We start from the raw sequence: 18,141 nt of genomic DNA, 5'->3' as shown, positions 1-18,141 counted from the left end.
TTACAGTAATGTTTTGCCATTGGACACACTATCAAACTTTCCTTACCAGGAAGATTCTTCTCATGAAATTTGCTTGTGTGTTGTGCTTGCCAACCCACTGAGTAAGAGTACAAGCCTCTGAATCATAGAATCATAGAATGGTTTAGGTTGGAAAGGACCTTGAAGATCATCGAGTTCCAACCCCCCTGCCATAGGCAGGGACACCTCCCACTAGACCAGGTTGCCCAAGGCCACATCCAGCCTGGCCTTGAACACCTCCAGGGATGGGGCCTCAACAACCTCTCTGGGCAACCTGTTCCAGTGCCTTACCACCCTCAAAGTGAAAAACTTCTTCCTAATGTTAGGTTACCTACCCTCTTCCAGTTTAAAGCCATTCCCCTCGTCCTATGGCTACATGCCCGAGTAAAAAGTCCTTCCCCAGCTCTCTTGTAGACCCCCTTTAGGTACTGGAAGGCCGCGATAAGGTCTCCTCGGAGCCTTCTCTTCTCCAGGCTGAACAGCCCCAACTCTTTCAGCCTCTCCTCATAGGAGAGGTGCTCCATAGGTGAAGGAACTGCAGCATTTGCAGTCGGGTCAGACTTTCTACCCAAAGCTCAAAATTGAATATTTTGTCCGTAATACTGACTTTTGGATGCATTTGTTTCACTTCAAGAGTGAACCTGGTTTTCCCAGTGAAAAAGGAGGGATATCATAAGGAGGAAAAAAGAGAGAAAATATGCTTTGTATTCCTTACTTCCCCTTTTTTTTCTTTCAGTCAGCCTTTTCAATAATAGTTCTAATTTACAAATTCAAAACAAATTAAGGAAAAGAAAGACATAGCCAATGAGGACAGTATACAATAACCATCGGGTTCTATATACTTTTTCATAAATTTGATAAAATGATTAAATCCTATGTTCATTAAAAGTACCACAGAACATGGTCTAGCTTTCAACAATGGGGATAAAAATTTGTATTTCTGAATTACTTCAGGACTGATATGCGTTATTTTCTCTTTTTACATCATTTGATGTGTACACTTACAGAAAATGCAGCTGATATAGCCAATCAGCTTCTGAATCTCACTGGTGAAGGGCAGCAGCTAACCTCAGACAAAGTAAATGATGTTGTGCAGAAGCTCAAAAAAATTGTGAACGATGAAGAAATTGATGAATCTCTGGGTTCTACCGTGGTGACAATTTTTTCCAATATTCTAACCAGTTCAGACAGTGTATTGGCAGCATCATCTTCAGAGTAAGTATTCCGCATTTGAGACAAGCTCTTTAGAGCAACCTGCAAGGTTGGAAGGATTCGGCCTTCCATATATAGACAAACAATTGGAGTACAAAAATCAAACTTTTCTGGTTTCCATCAAAAAGAATTTTCCAAATTAGATATACAAATATTTCTTCCTGTACTAAAATTAATGTGCATGACAAAGATAAAGTATTTGGATAGAAAAGAAGTCTTCTGATACATGACACAGCATAGATCTAAGTATTTTTGGAAAATTATTTCAGGCCCAGTGATATGTAGTGAGATAATTTCTGTCAATCAAAAGCTTTTGTTTTCAACAGAGATGCGTAAATTTACAGCCTGACAATCTCCTCCTGAATACACAGATGGGTGATAGAAACACAGTCAATAATAAGAGGATCACCTGAAATGTGGAGAGCATACAGAGCATAGTATTTTTTTTATGTATTCAGCTTTTAGAATAATTTTATTTCTATTTTTAGAGCTCTAAAAACTATTGATGCCTTGGCTTTAAAGATCCAGTTCACTGGACCATCCATGAGTATTTCAACACGAAACCTCGCGCTTGGAGTGTCTTCTATAAACTCAACTTCATTCCAAGGGGGTTCTTTCAGTGTCAGTCCACAGAATAATGCATCTGATTTCCAGGTATGGAAGAAGCAGTTGTATTTGAACATGAAATGTGCCTGTTGTTCCAAGTGTGTTTACTGTGGTTCCTATAACACCACTTACAACTCCCAGTTCTCCCCCTACTTTCTATTTCCTCTTTCCTGCAATCATCCAAACAGATTAGTGTAGTATTTCCTTGACTGACAGGAAACTCAGATAAGCTCACATCTTCTGTATAGATGAAAAGTAATTTGCTTACAAATCCAGAACAGACTTTATTCTTCTTAGTTTGGGGTTTTTCACTAATGAAAAGGGAAAATGGTCTTTAGCAGTCCACTCTATTACCCACTGTACACTAGCTAACAACTCCATTGATGTATCTCAGCTTTAGAATAAGACACCTAGATGTAGGTATCCACACGTAGGTTTCTGCAGATGCAGTAAGTCTGCAACCTTCCAGTATATATTAACCTACTGCTAACAGAGGCCTAAGGCTGATCCAGTTGTCCACACGTGGGTTGATAGGCTTGTGCCATACGGGATGTCTGGGGTGGTTCCAGACATTCATGTGGAGCTTGACCAGCCTAGACATGAAAAATAAAAGAAACACAGATCACTCAATGCCGAATGGTTTCCAGTGTACAGTATCTAGACAGGCTGCTATAGTTAAGATATTTGTCATCACCTCAAAATTATTTTTTCTTCTTTTTTCACAAATAGAAAAGCTCAGACATCTGAAAGTATTGGAGATGAACGTGAGCCTCTATTGGGATTTTCCAAAAGTTCTGTTGAAATCAGTAGCAATGAGGTGCCTAGACTGCATCTTATGGCACCTAAATGCTTTCAAAAACATAGTGCAATGTATTTTTTTCACAGTTATATAAGAAGTCTATGACGGAGGTAATGTAATCTCAAGTTTCTAGGAGTGTAACCGTTCAAATACCATGAGCCTTACCTGGAGAAACACACAGTAAAATTAAACAGAAAAAAAAGTCTACTATCATTTGGGCCAGAGGAACCAAAACTAAATTCAAACAAAACATGGCATTATGAAAATGGTTTGAGGCTAATCACTAGAGTATAAGCAACTTATGGAACCAAATTAATTCCCTCTGCAAATTGGCAAGACATCAATTCTAATAAATGTCTGATCATTTTATAAAGTACTATTTACTGTAAAAATCAAAACCAGTAATGAAGACAGTGCTAGAAAAAGTAGTAGTAATATAATAGGCTGCAGGCCTTTTACATGCTGTGTGTAGACTTTGGATCAAAACTCAAGTGCTGATTTAAATAGATACAAATGGGTTTCATGTAATTGAGTTTTGACATATTCATATTCATAGACATTTTGGCTAAAATTTCTTTGAATCAATTTTGTTAGAAATTTTTGATGATTGTAAATCTACCTTCATTTAGCTCTCTTATTAATGAAGCTCAATAGCTGATTGTTCTTTGATTGTTCTCAAACGAGCGTTTCATCCTGTATTTATGGAAAGAGGAAAGGAAAAATTCTGAAGTCAAGTTTGGGATGTTTGCATGTGTAATAAGAATTACCATCTGTGGCTTGAGGACATCCAGGAATTTTCTTGCCCTGGAATCATTTATTACAGCACTGTCTAAATAATCATAAAATCCAAACTCCGTCAAATTATTTATAATGTTCCTATTGGAACATGAATTTGTTCTCAGGCTTTCACATTTCCAACAGCTGATTGAAAATTCTTAGCATCCTTCCTACCAGAAAAGTCTGCAGCAGCTGTGGTCACCATTTGTATTTTCCATACCTATGAGGAAAGATACTTGTTCTCCCTGCTGGAGGGAGACTCCCTCGTGAAAGCCCAGGTTTTTCACCAGTGATGTGGTGATCTATCCCAGGCTCAGCAGGGAGCATTAAACTCTTCAAGCTGTATGTCAGAATGTTTCCAGATTTTATTTCATATTTTTTTCTTAAAGTAGATATCAAGAAAATGTATCCATGGCAATTTGGAAAAATTCTATTTCAGTCCCCTGTGTCTTTATGTTTCTTGCCAAACCTTTGACTAAGTTAGCTTTTGGTGATTCATATTATTAAATTGTTCCTGTAATATATCCATGCTTCTTTATAGAAGCTTCTTCCAGTCTATTTGCAGACAATACCTAATGGGACATCTTTATCACACACACTCTTTCTGTTTAATGCGGTAGAATTATCCTTTCAAAGCCTTTTATTCAACTGCATTCAGCCCTGTCAGGAGATATCTCTGAACCACTTCTAACTAATTTCCAAGGGTGCCTGTTATTTACAGTAACTCAGTGAAAATTTAGAAGTTGAAATAAATCTTTCGGTAACCTATGGCTTTTAACTTTCTGTTAGCTAATGGTGCTTTTAGAATCATACAACTGATCATGAGAGGCATAAATACATGACCAAGTTGCCTCTGGAGACGTCAGGAGTGTGAATTTCCATATCTCACGGTAAAATTCTTGAGTGCTTTTACTATAGAGCCACTGCGAGATGTCTTGCTCCCCTTCCTTTGATGGGTGGTACACCTTGAGTATGCCATGGTAGGAGAACATGCAGTTGTAGAACTGCTTGCTACCTGGTAGCTAATGAAATACAAGTTTGCATCCTCATTTATTTCTTGCCAACTTGTTACATCCCTGTGCTACAGAGGGCTTTCAGCCGTCTGACACCTTGCCAGTATAGATTAAGCTTATATTGATGGCAGAAAGTGTCTTTCTTGTGCTACATAGCATGGTAAATATAAAAAGAAGGCACTAATCATTATTTTAAAATCTCCCTTCAGTAACAGAGAAACAAGGAAAAACTCGTAAGAGAATTAATTCATATGTGCAGATCAAGCCAAATAATACAGCTCAAGAAGGAAGGATTCAGAGTGTATTTTTCAGTTCTCAACATTGTTTAGTATGAGGAAAAGTATCTTGCAGGTTACTGAAAATTATGATGACTGCCATTATTGCCATCTCATTATCTCCAAATCATCATTATAGCAGTGGAGGAGTTTCTTTCTTTGTTTTGTCTTATACCTTTCTGTAGCAGAAGGCTGATATCATACTGGAAGGGTGGGAAAACCTCCTAAGCCTTTTTTTTATTTATTTATTGCATCAACTCTTACAGAGGTACAGGTCAGATTAGTGTTGATTGGTGCTACTCCCGTGTTTAGGTATCTTTGTGTAAGGGTGTGAACACACTTATGGGCAACGGATGGTTTGGTTTTTGTTTGAACATGTCGTTCTGTTGTTTTTATTTAACAGATAGATTTTGACAAGGATCAGACAAATCCCTTCGCTTCTGTTGTTCTGCCACCAAGTTTACTGAAGAATTTAAGTCAAGAGGAGTTTGAAGTTATATCCAGGGCTCAATTTACTTTCTTCAATAAAAATGGTCTTTTTCAGGTAAACTTTAATGTGTTTGAAGTCATTTCAGTTAGAGTGAGTCGAAGGCAGCTGCTAAAAGTTTCCTGTAGTGTAATCATTTTACAGCATCTCATGAGTTACAGGAATGAGGTAATAGCAGATGTAGGCACTAGAGACAGTGTTATGTTCCGAGTAACAAAATAGCCGAAGTGCCCAAGTTGAATTAAAGTCAGTGGTTTGACTGAAAATTCCTGTCATGTGTAAGATAAACTTTTTCTCAGGGCAATCTATGGAAAACCTGGACATGAGCCAACAACGGGTGCTTGCAGCCACTGCGTCCAGCTCTGGGGCCCTCAGCACAGGAAAGACATGGACATGTTGGAGCGGGTCCAGAGGAGAGCCATGAGAATGATCAGAGGGCTGGAGCACCTCTCCTATGAATATAGGCTGAGAGAGTTGGGGTTGTTCATCCTGGAGAAGAGAAGGCTCCGGGGAGACCTTATTGCAGCCTTTCACTACTTAAAGGGGGCCTACAGGAAAGACGGGGACAAACTTTTTAGCAGGGCCTGTTGCAACAGGACAAGGGGTAATGGTTTTAAACTAAAAAAGTGTAGATTCAGATAAGATAGAAGGAAGACATTTTTTACAATGAGGGTAGTGAGACAGTGGAACAGGTTGCCCAGAGAGGTGGTAGATGCTCCATCCCTGGAAACATTCAAGGTCAGGTTGGACAGGGCTCTGAGCAACCTGGTCTAGTTGAAGATGTCCCTGCTCATCCAACCCAAACTATTCTATGATTCTAGAAAAATGGATTCCAGCTGCATATAATCAGAGTAAAGTAGCAAAGCCTCTTAAAGGGTATAACATCTGTTAAAATGCATTAATGTAGGCCCTTGATGTTCAGTGAAACCAGGTTCTTTTCTATCAGAAGGGAATTTGGTCTAGAACACTGGCAATTACTCTTTCTTTCTCTTTTACTTAAAAGAGTTGGTTGGCACTCATATCCAGCTGACTACTTATATTCAGTTGGAAACTCTGGGCTGATGGTCATCAGCCAGAGAACATTTGTTTCTATACATACTATTCTTATTTCCATATATGTGTTCTCATAAGCACACTGTATTTTAATATTGAAGAAGGATAACAATACTTGTACCTGAAAACCAAAGGGATTCAGGTAGATTTGATTTTTTTTTCCTTTGGGTCCCATCACATGGCAATTATAAATACTTCCTGTGTGGTAGATGCCAAAAAAATTAGGAAGAGTTTGCAGCTTGGAAAAAACAACTAAAAACATACCTATTTTGAAAAAAAATGAGTTAATTAAGAAGGAAACATTGTTTCATAGTGAACTGTAGACTGATCCTCAGAAGACTTGAGGTTGTTTTCCCATTAGTATTTCAAGTGACCTTTGGCTCTTGTGCATCCGCAGAATTCTGTAGTATTGTATTTTCCCTATATTATCGTTTTTATTGGCAGTGTATTCAGATTCTTCAGATAATCTGGGCAAGAAAATACCCATGACCCTCCGTTGCCTTCTGAAATACACCCTAAAGTATCTTTAACTATTTAAAATATTCTTCATTTTAAGCCTGCTTCTGAGAAAAACAGGATGGATATATATAAAATAAAGAAACCAGAATAATACAGATGTAGGCTTGTCATAATGGCATAAAATCATATAAAGACAGAATGTGTCCTTTACTGGTGCTAGAATGTGTTTCTAAGTGATACTTAACAAGTCATTAAAAACAAAACAAAACAAAAAAACAGGAAAATTTGCATCTAAATTTGCAACTAGAATTCCCTCCATTTTTTAATGTGTTTTTCAAACTATTCATAGGTGACATGTTCAAAACAATTAATTAAAAATGCATAAAACTCACATTTTAGTAAGTTTAAAAATAAAGTCTAAAAAAAAGTCTAAAAATAAAGTCTAAAAATAAATAGATCCATATGCCAAGTCAAACCCTATATATATATCCATTAGTATATACCTATTTCACAAATATATTTATTCCAATTGCAATTAAAAAAATCGCAGTGCTCTTAGCCATATTTCTTATAAGTATTCAACATAACAGTGAAACATATTTTACAGCATTGGAGCTTTTGTAATTGCAACAAAGAGAATGCTGCTAAGTTTTATCTTGTCATTCATTGAAATGTGATGGTTACATCATAGAACGCTATATGAAAAACTGGTGTAAGCTATTCAGGGTGGGATAAATTTCACCAAAGGTAGGTGCGTTCAATGTGCACACCTATGCCTGAACTGTTGCCCACAAGCTGCCTTCAAAGCCAGTTGATGGAAAAGAGTGGACACCGTTGAGGTGTGACACATCTCATCCTCATGCAGGAGTAGGCATCAGTTCCCCAGACAAAGGAGCGCAGTGCAGTTTGAGACACCCCAAAGTACTGTGCTGCTGGCCAACAGATGTGACAATGAACCTGTAAGACATGTGAGAACTCCTGCAGTAGCAGCTGGAGACTGGGCAGGATACCTTAAAGCCTCTAAAACAGACACTTATTTGGAGCCAACCTAGATGTATAGAATAGGTATTTGCTCAACCTAGATGTATAGAATAGGTACAATGGATTATGCCCTGGATGTGCCATTTCATTGACTATGTTAAGAAACCTTAGAATGGCTACTTCAGTTCTAGACATCTTTTTACGTGTCTAAAGTTAGGTTGGAAGGATCCCATCCTCATGAGTTCTCAGGCCATGAAAATAGTGTGCAAAAATGATAAATATATGAATTGTGATGATTGTCTAGACTAGTCCAGTTTTCTGTCATTGACGAGCCTCGGCATTGCTTTACTTTGTACCTCTGTATATTTTATTGGCTACAAGCTTCCCTCTAACTTTAGCTGCGCACAGCCTTATAGCTAAATAAGCACTTACCTGAATTTTACTTTAACACGCACATTATTTCTATTCCTTTCTAAAGTTATTAAAGGGCTTACCCTAAAGAGACCATCTGATATTTATTTCTAGGGTTTTTTATCTGATAGAGACAGAACCCACTGAAAGCCATAGAAAACTGTCGAAAGGCTTTCATGGACTGTGGGGCAGATGTTGAAAGTTAGGTGGTAGCCAAGAGGTTTTCTTTTGTTTGAATGCTTAAGAACAGTCTATAATTCTGCATTTTCGTTCCTCTGTAATTTTTAAGTTTTTAGGAAATTATGTCACAAAGCTCCTGTATAATCTGAAGTACTGTGTTTGAAAACTCTTGGCTATGGTTCTTTGGAAATGAAATATTCTTCTCAGGATAATGTGTGCTTAATAACTGAAGGTATTCTGTCCCTCATGAGTGCTGGGATCTCATGAGCCCAGTGCCCAGCTGATACCCGACATCTTGTCAGACTAACAAAACCCCGGTACTGAAGGACTCAGGAACATTCAGGAGTTTGGCAGCCCGGATTTTTGTAGGGAAAGTGAGTGGCAATAGAATTTGTTTGACACAAGGTCTGCCACAGGCAGTGACCAAGCTTTCCAGCTTGCCATAAGGCCAACCAGGCAAATAGCTCTGCAGGCTTCAATGGAATTTTATCAAAAGAAAATAGTATTTCCAAAGCACTTCCATTTTAATAAATCATCAGTTTCCAAGGAAAACTTCTGGAAAATTCTCAACCTGCTATTATTTCACTGCAGGTTAGAAATGGCATTGCTCGGTGATAAAGTCAGTCTTTTACTTAAATTCTCACTAAGTAAGACTTTGTAGAAAATATTATCTCCTACAGTATGTAACGTTGCTTCAAATTTATTTACTACTTTTTAGTCATTCATTGTAAGATGGAGGATGATTTAGCAACTATACACAGAAAACAGGTTCTCAAAAAACTTTGCATCTGCTGAAGAGGATAGCATTGACAATAAGAAAGCTAGTTCATTCTTGTTTAGGGAAATGAACTAATCATATCATGGGGTTTTATCTGCTGCATTGTTTGAGTTATAATTTTGTTGGCATCAGACATAAGGATTAAAAGGAGAATTTATGCCTTCTAACCTCTCTCTATAATTGTGCCTATGTATATTTATGACTATAAGGAAAACAGGGAAGCTTCCATGAGGCAAACCCATAATTTGATTTTACAAACATTATATTCTTATGTTGAGTGATCAAAAGTGTAGAAATGCTGACAACTTATTTATTCTGGCACGCTGCAAAAATGAAACTGTATACTCGGGCTTTTATGTTATGTGCTGTGTAAGCATTTCTTATATTTTTCTGAATCTTTCAAAGGATGCAGAAAATCCTGCCAATTTGACCAGTTTTGTGGTGGCATGCAGTATTGGAAACATAACCATTCAGGATCTTCAGGATTATGTGAAGGTTACAATTAAGCATACTAAAATTCAGGTAAGACAAGACCCATTATTCAGATAAACAGTCACGCATATTCTATATAGTAAAGCCTGAGTATATAGCCTGATCGATTTGGATGGATTTTGAGTAAGAACATAAACTTAAATGGAAATAAAAACTCTAAAACAAAAGCAAGTAAGCAAAAAGTAAAAACAAATATCCTCTCCCATTCTGACACGTTTCTGCCCCCTTCATGATCTAACATTTGTCTGAAAGTTTATTGATTCTATCACTTGGAGGCAATTTCTGTGCCAATAACTGCAGGCAAAATCTCTGTTCATGACCGCGTTCGTGAGCAGTGACACAATTCATTACACTGAAACTTTAGAATGACTTAAATTCTTTGATCAAACATTAATTGCTTTGTTAATAGTTCCCCAAGTTATTTTGTTGTTATGTGGTTTTCAGCAAAGGAAGAATGAACAGAACCACGTTACTAAAGGATGACTACAATTAGTTTAGGGAAATACAGACCAAATGCAACCTTTTGGCACATACTGTTTCAGTTAAAAAACATGTGAGCCTGACTTTTCTCAGACATGTTGTCAGCAAAAGAGACAATAGCACTAGAAAAGTTAAGAAAGAAGATGTTAAAATGCAATACCTAAGTAAAATGTTTATGGAATGAGAAACTGGTTTGTAATTTCCTCAGTTCGATTAAATTTATCTTGCATTTCATTGTAATGATTATTTTAAGGTCAGTCAAAACAACCTCCACTGAGGTTTGGCAGCCTTTTGCACATTTTCAAGGCCAGTTACATAGAGGATTCACTGAGAAGTCCTAAGGAAGCGGTCAGTAATAAGTATTTAGATTCTGTAAAGGCATCATACTTATGGATATCTTTAGTGATACAGTGAAACTTCATTATTGTGAGGATGTGGAAAGGGAAAGGTGCAGAGGAACAGTGCTCTAGATTTTATAATCTGGGCAGATCTCTCTTTCTGGCAGAATAAGTTCTAATTTGACACTATATAAGATTTCAACAATCCAAATGGTATTTATTCTTCTGCTTATTATATGAAAAGATATGTAGTAAAACATCTGTTGTGAATGTACATGTTGATGAGATTTATGTTGGAAGAGGCATACAAAGTCGACTTTTCCATGTGTTCTTAGGAAGATCCTAAGCCTACCTGTGTCTTCTGGGATATGAACAAAAATGGTACGTATAAGAATACTGTAATTTCTTTTATGTGGGGAATACACGTGTCTAAGTTTTAAAATTGGTCACGGTCTTGGCCATTTTGCTTCCTAATCAGTCCTTGCAGAACTAGGATATGTCTTTAGACTGTATCATTTCTTCTGGTTAGTATAGTTGCTTGTAACGATGATGTTAAATATTTTTTTAAAAAATTTTTTCATGTAAATTTGTTTGGCATTTTAAATTTGTAAATTGTTTCTATATCTGATAGCCTTTTTTCACTGATCTGTCTTGTCTGTATGTGCAAAATAAATAGTAAAGCTACTCAGACACATGAATGGTTCTTAGCCATGCTTTTAACTGGTCATTTTTAAAATGCTGGACTATTTAATTGTTAGATAGTGCTTGTCACAAAAATTACACTGGTTTTTGTTTTTTTTTTCCATGGAAGAAGGAACTATATTACACAAACTTCATCCACCTAGTAGGTGGATGACAGTCAGATGATGAGGTCCCATATGGAGAATCACATTAACAAGGCAGCATTTTAACCCATTCTTCATTGCTACTGCCTAACCCATCTGTGATGTTACGCTCAGGGCCTTCATCCCTTGCACATACAAAGCCATTCTCTGGGATGCCTTTCCAGATCCTTCTATTTCAGAGGTCACTACTGAGATGCTACTCTTCCTTACAATGAAACAGATAGAGTGAAGAAATAACAGTCCTTAGCAGTAGGACTTCAGTTGGAGGGTTTTAGTACAGGGAGTCTTGCAAGAAATAAAATTTACCGTCCGAAGTTGTACTTGAAAGCAGGAAATTCAGACAGAAGAACTGAGGAGAACACAGAAGGATAAAAAAGAGGAAAAAAAAAAAGAAGAATCTAGTTAGGAAGCTAAACTTAAGAAGCACATCAAAGGAGAAACACACAGGGAGGAAACTATTCTCAGTGGCTGCTTGAGTGGGAGAGTTTTAAGTGGTTTTGGAAGTTCTTCATAGTCTAGTGAGAGATTCTGTCTTGAATTTGAGGCAAATTTATAGGGCCAGTCAGATAATTTGCTGGATTTTGCCTGGAGTTGTGCAAAAATGTCTTTAAGAGTTCAGAGAATATGAACTATTTCACAAAATCAGTTCATATTTTAGCAGGGAAAAATGAAAGGAGAAGAAATCAGAAATACCAATTTTACTTTTTAACGTTTAATTTTTAACATTAAACCCCTCCTACTTATTTTTCAGAATAGCCTTTTCAGGTGGGACCAGTAAGGGACAGTTTACTTCATGCGTTTTCTTAAGGCCACGAAGGATGATTGGGATTATCCACTCTAACCTTCTGCACTGCGCGCTGAAGAGAGGAAGGGCGGGACCCTCTGCTCCTGGGCCATAAATGCTTTCATGTGCCTGGGGATATATGAGTAGGAGGGAGGCAGGTGCAGACATCACATCAGTGTGGTAAAAGGGAGTTCTAAAACCATCTTATTGTTGGGCAAAACTAAGGTGTGTCAATGCGTGATCCACACAGTAGGTCTTATTCACCCCTCATTAACCAAAAAGCTCTCTACCTTTGTTATAGATCTCCATCTATTGCTTCTGCTCAGTAGGCTATTACTGGGACACTCATCTGGTGTGATTCTCTGAACAAACTAGGAAATCTGACACTTGCTTCTTTCCTGATTGTTTTTAGTGTTCACTCATTCGATTTGAGAAAGTACTTCTGTATTTGCAGAAGACAAAGTGAGAAATCTGAGATGGTAATATGAGTTTTCTGGAAGGTGTGGTTTCTCCCATTTCATTTCCACAGGTGGCAATGGTGGCTGGAACCCTGCGGGCTGCCAAGTGGATGCAGAGTCCAATGAAAACGAGACAGTTTGCTTATGCAACCACCTCACGCACTTCGGGGTCCTAATGGTAGGCAAACTCACTGTTCACCAAGTTATCTTTCCCAGGAACTGCCATCCAGTTTTTGCCTTGGGTCAAGACAACTCTCATTTTTGTTACTTGGGTTATTCCTTTTGTACGTGATTTTTAATAATAATACATCATCTTTCCCCCTATTTTCATGAAGTTATTTTTCATAACAAAATAGCTAATGATAAGGATTCAGGAATGAGGTAATGAATAAAGTTAGTAAAAAAAGTTGGTTTTTATTATTATTATTATTATTATTATTATTATTATTATTGTGTTCTTTACAAGTGGCTAAGTATTATAAAATAAAAAGTAACACATACCTGTAAGAGTATTCTAAATTTTGAAGATTACTGTGCCACAAAAGACCTCGGGTTGAGACTTATGAGCGATACCAAAATACACGTAGCGCATTATAACATCCAACTTCAAAGCCGAGACACGGCTGGGTGACAAAGTCAGGGACTATGAATCCAAGGCCCAGTACTTCCGCTAGCGAAACAGAAAAAATTGAATTTAATGAGTCCTAAGGTGTAGGGGGGCGCTGTCATTTCCCTTCACAACATAATCTGACAAAAATTACCTGCAGCTGAGACAGGAGGGCGTAAAAAGAGGGAAGTGAACAAGAAACAGGCCCGGGTAGATTTGAAAATTCAAGATCAGGAAAGCAGGAAGTTGTTTGCAGAAAAAAAAAGTAGGAGGAAAAGTTGATGTGCTGTTTTCCAAACAAAAAAGAGAGACTTGTATTCTCAGGGAAAGAAAAATGTCCTGCAGTCAGTAAAACTGCTGGTGAGGATGAAAAGCCAAGGGAGCACAGTAATTCCCCTTCATCCTGAGATTCAAGGGGCTAAATTGCCCCATGCAAATTTAGGTTGCAACTCTGACAAGATTCATATTTATCTAATGTCAAAAAGTATAAAGCAATACCTTCTTTTGTGAAAAGTGTAAACGCGTATTTGCTGTTTTCTTATAAATGGCTTTAATCAGCTTTGGGGATGCCTTGCAGTACAGGCCCTCTCTTGGAAGAAGTCTGCCCTCTGAGGTCTTTAACAAAATGTATAATCCTTACACTATCAGAGCCTTAAGCAAAGTCTCCAGTCTGGGTGGCTGAGATAGGTAGACCAAAGCCTGTCAGGGAGATGAAAGAGGGAACCACATAAAGGACTTCAGCCTCGGCAGCATCATTCCTCTAGCATTTAGGTGCCTCCAGCAAGTTGAACGTGTGAAGTTTTTTCAAGAGGAAAAAAATCCCAAAGCGTAAAAGGTGGAGTACTGCTGTCTTTTCTTAATATTTGGTGATTTTTTTACACTCAGTAATGGGCTGAAATATTTCTGTCCATCTGAAATTAACATTCTTTAGCCTCTAAAACATACCTAAAGGAAAGATGTTTGCTCCTGATCACAGCAATGCTGTGCAAGTATTTGGGTTCTGATTTAACTTGTTGCAATGACATATAGGACTTAACCACACAAGGAGTCCGCATGCACTGACTGTTACAGCTTTGGCCTTCCCGAGCCTTCTAAATAGAGCTGCTCTCTTCACGTCGTGCTCAGATGTAGATATGAAAGAGCTGCAAGCTTTTTGTCTTTTTGCAAGCTAAATTGTGGTCTTGTTTCACTTTTCATCCTCGAAAGGACAAAAAAAGGGCTTTCTTTAGAATATATTCAATGAGTCCCTTCTCTTCCCGGAATACTTTTGTGGCAGTAGGAAATAAGGCAGAAGCTCTTTGAATGTGGGCTGTGTTCCAGTAGATTTTTACACGGTTTTGCCCCTTCCTACTTTTCCATTTGAGTAATCTTTTCTGACTTCAATTTAGATATTATTTTCAAATAACACACTCCTTATGTATATAAACAAACCATCGTATAAGGCTGGGGACAGGGTGTAAAAAACTGCATACAGCGCCTTTCTTTTCCTATGAACAATGGTGTATTTTGCAGCATTTTCTTGGTTTCTTTTTGTTAGATATAGTTTTGCTAGGGACAACAGTGACACTGACTGTAGAATGGACACCATTATATTTTAGTATTTGCTCACATTTACTCCACAGTAATATAGATCCAAAAATTCTCATTTTTTCTTGTCCTTAAAGGAAATAACACTGGCATTTATTCTCAGCCGGTACTATGTGGCAATTGCAGTTGGACAGAAAACTGGAAAAAAAAAATCCTCAGAATGTTCCTGCTTCATTTCCAATTTTTTTAAAAATGTTGTCTTTGTCGCTATTTTTCTGACCAATTCTGTCTACAACTGTAGTTTGCATGTCAAAACAGACCATAAAGCCAAAAAGCAATATCTTGCCCCTGGTTTCACCCCTAGACAATTAGCTACGTTGACTCTTGTGAACTTTTAGTACGAAGAAGTGATGTCAGAAACTCCCCAGAATGTTGCACATTTCAGTATTAGTACTTTTAAATTACATTTTGAATACAGGTTGAACATAAATATCTACTTAAAGAGAGTTGTCTACAAGCAGCCAAACTAAGAAGTTTGAAAAGAGGAGATTTTTCCAGAAAAGGACATTTGAATTGCTGGTACTGAATTAAAAGGGTCAGTATCAGGCTCTGTCTATCTGCTGATCCCAGCAGTTATAATACTTAAAGCACAATGTTTTCAAGAGCTATGGGAAGGAAGTGAGAGGTGTAACGACTATAGACTAAATATACTCAGTAAACATGAACCCTAATGTCAGGGTTATAGTGGTATTGCCAAAGTGCTTTTGAATTTTACTTGACAGATTAATGAGAAACAGAGTCGTGCTCATAGAAGAGGTGTTTGCTGTAACTGATGCCTCTTCCTCCTCTCTCACACAGGACCTTCAGAGAACCGTTACACAAATAGACCCACAGAATACCAAGGTCCTCACCTTTATCACTTACATAGGCTGTGGAATATCTGCTATATTTTCAGCTGCAACACTTCTGACATATATTGCATTTGAGTAAGTATTAGTTCTGTGAAAAAAACATCACAAAGGAGGGACCTGTATGTGATGAATAAAATAAATTAGTTATATGGTTGGTGTGGTTTATTTGTCTAGGAAGGGAAATCTATGTTTAAAAAAATTACTGCAAAATCGTGGTCACAATGTTGTAAGTGGAAATCTTTTTCATGGGGACATAAGTTCAGACTCTTTCCTCCTGTTTTCAATGTGCTGTGCTGCTCAAGCCGGGCGAGAAGGCCAATGTGTCTCAAAATTTTCTCTTTTGAGAGTACAGTATCCTCTAGATTCTGAACAGATATGTATTATTTTAAAATCCACAACCAGGCTTTTTGTAAAAACAAAACAAAACTTGCCTGTGTGAGCAAAACAAGTCCCAAGTATAAAAAGAGAAATTTCCAACTACAACAATTACATTCTAAAGCCCTTCCGAAGTAAGTGGGAAGAGAAATAAAATGAAGATAAATTGTAAAGCATTGCAACAATTTGAACAGCGGTCCTACTGAAATGTGAAAGTGACTCAAGGGAATGCAAAAGTTTTGAAGTGATACAGTTCTGTGAACAGTGAAAAGAGAGAATGAAGTCATGTGAACACAAAGGAACCATTCTGCCTGTAACAGGATAGGGCAGAGTAGCTGCTAAAGAAGGATAGTTTGCTTGTGGGGGGAAAGGGGGTTTTCGAGTTCGAAATATCTCCAATGATTGTGTTCCTGTTGCATTACCTATGGTATAACGTTCTGGTCCAAGATGGCAGAAATTGTTAGCTTGGCCCTCAGTTCATACATTTTGATGTGTATCAGTTAAAAAAAAAAATTGATTTGATCTTCAATCTTCCAAAGATCCTATTATTAAAGAAAAACCCAAACCAACCAAAACCCAAACCAAATCAAACAACAACAACAAAACCAAACAAATAAAAAAACAAGCAGAAAACAGCATGCACCGGACAATATATTCCAAAAATTAAGCAGAGATTTATATGTAAAATGATCAGAGATGAGCTTCTGGTCAGCTGTATTTTGAAAGTTTTATTTTCTTCTGTTTTCATGTAAAGTACAAACCACATTGTATCATATTTAATTCAAAAGGTTTTTAATAATAAATCAGCTGCTAAAATATTTTGGCAGTTAATTAGCTCATAAAGGACCCAGACTAATTGGTGGCTTTCCCCCACTACATACAGCAGAAGCCTTCGGTGATATCACACAGAAGTACACATTACTATGCCTTATTGCCAAAAAGGCTTAAAGCTAGGAGGGAGATCCCTGTGCTTTTATTTACACTGTAAACTGGTAAACCCAGCTGCTGTAAGCAGCTTGGGTGATTGAAACCAATTAATCATATGCACCTGTGTTTCTCTCATTAGGAAGTTGCGAAGGGATTATCCATCCAAAATCCTGATGAATTTGAGCACAGCCCTGCTCTTTCTTAACCTGATCTTCTTGCTTGACGGCTGGATTGCATCATTTGACATAGATGGCCTCTGCATAGCTGTAGCTGCACTTTTGCACTTTTTCCTTCTGGCCACCTTTACATGGATGGGACTAGAAGCTGTTCATATGTACATAGCTCTCGTGAAAGTATTCAACACCTATATACGGCGATATATACTGAAGTTTTGCATCATTGGCTGGGGTGAGTTCAGCAGATGCAGTATTTACATAGCGTGTATTTTGAAATGATGCTACATAAAAGCTCTCTGTGACAAATGCAGAGCAGAAAGAAAATCAGCGTGGCGTTTCCTCCCCCCTGCCCCGTGGCGGTGCCGGCGTACAGCCAGCCCTCTCTGCCGATGAGTTCCGCGGTATAATTCCGTGCAAATACACCATCACTGGCGCTCTCCGCCCAGAGCAGTTCACGGCCTGAGGAGGGGCAGAGTGACCAGATAAACTGGTCTTACTTTCCAGAGAGGCCAGAATGGGAGAGGGGAAATGTTAGTGTCATATCAGAGACGGAGGACCGTGGCACACAATGAATTCAGCAACTCTTGCAGTTGCTGCAAAGCCTGTGGGGATCCTCGTGTTGACTTTCAAAAAGCTTTCAATCCAGCTTAAAGTTTCTTGCCAACAAGTACAAAGCCTGTGGCAGAATCAGAAACAACCAAAATTTCCTGAGCTTCAGCACAGTGTTTAAGCCACAGAAAGATCCTGCCTGCCCTAAGCAGTGTACACGGCAGGACTGATATGGAAAATGTAATACTGAAAAATAACTGCGAGGCTCAGGCAGCATTCTTCTTTTTTTTTTTTTTCTATATCAGGAATCTGTGCCTTCTGCCTGAATGCACATATTGTGTTTGAAATAATACAACACAATACAAAACCATTAACCTCATGGCTAGAGCACTGACCTCAGTCCAGCTGATAATTGATGTCTTTCCATTGGCAACTAGCATCCTCTTTGGCAACCTCAGCAGAGGACAAGGACTGAGTGGTCGGAAAAGCAAATTAACCTCTTCCCCTTTGAATCTGTTTTGTCGCAGCAAGGATAAGACATGTAAATAAGGCATGTCAGGAAACCTACATTTGTTTTGCGTGACCTGTACCTCTCTGCACAGAGTTCTCTTCCGCATAGTTTT

The 18,141-nt window shown here is 38.0% G+C and overlaps 1 protein-coding gene across 1 annotated transcript in view; it reads left to right on the top strand.

Annotated features, from left to right (window-relative positions):
- The window catches only part of ADGRG6 (adhesion G protein-coupled receptor G6), a 116,937-nt gene that overhangs the window by 81,773 nt on the left and 17,023 nt on the right, over nucleotides 1-18,141 (top strand). The window contains exons 13-20 of the mRNA XM_082480914.1: nucleotides 1,026-1,233; nucleotides 1,719-1,884; nucleotides 5,104-5,244; nucleotides 9,455-9,571; nucleotides 10,695-10,740; nucleotides 12,518-12,624; nucleotides 15,439-15,566; nucleotides 16,933-17,201. Coding sequence (XP_082337040.1) covers nucleotides 1,026-1,233; nucleotides 1,719-1,884; nucleotides 5,104-5,244; nucleotides 9,455-9,571; nucleotides 10,695-10,740; nucleotides 12,518-12,624; nucleotides 15,439-15,566; nucleotides 16,933-17,201 — 1,182 coding nt within the window. The remainder of the gene's footprint in view (nucleotides 1-1,025; nucleotides 1,234-1,718; nucleotides 1,885-5,103; nucleotides 5,245-9,454; nucleotides 9,572-10,694; nucleotides 10,741-12,517; nucleotides 12,625-15,438; nucleotides 15,567-16,932; nucleotides 17,202-18,141) is intronic.

The sequence above is a fragment of the Vanellus vanellus genome (assembly GCF_965231255.1).
Source record: "Vanellus vanellus genome assembly, chromosome: 3".
NCBI classification, from domain to species: Eukaryota; Metazoa; Chordata; class Aves; order Charadriiformes; family Charadriidae; genus Vanellus; species Vanellus vanellus.
This window is presented reverse-complemented; position numbering and strand designations above follow the sequence as displayed.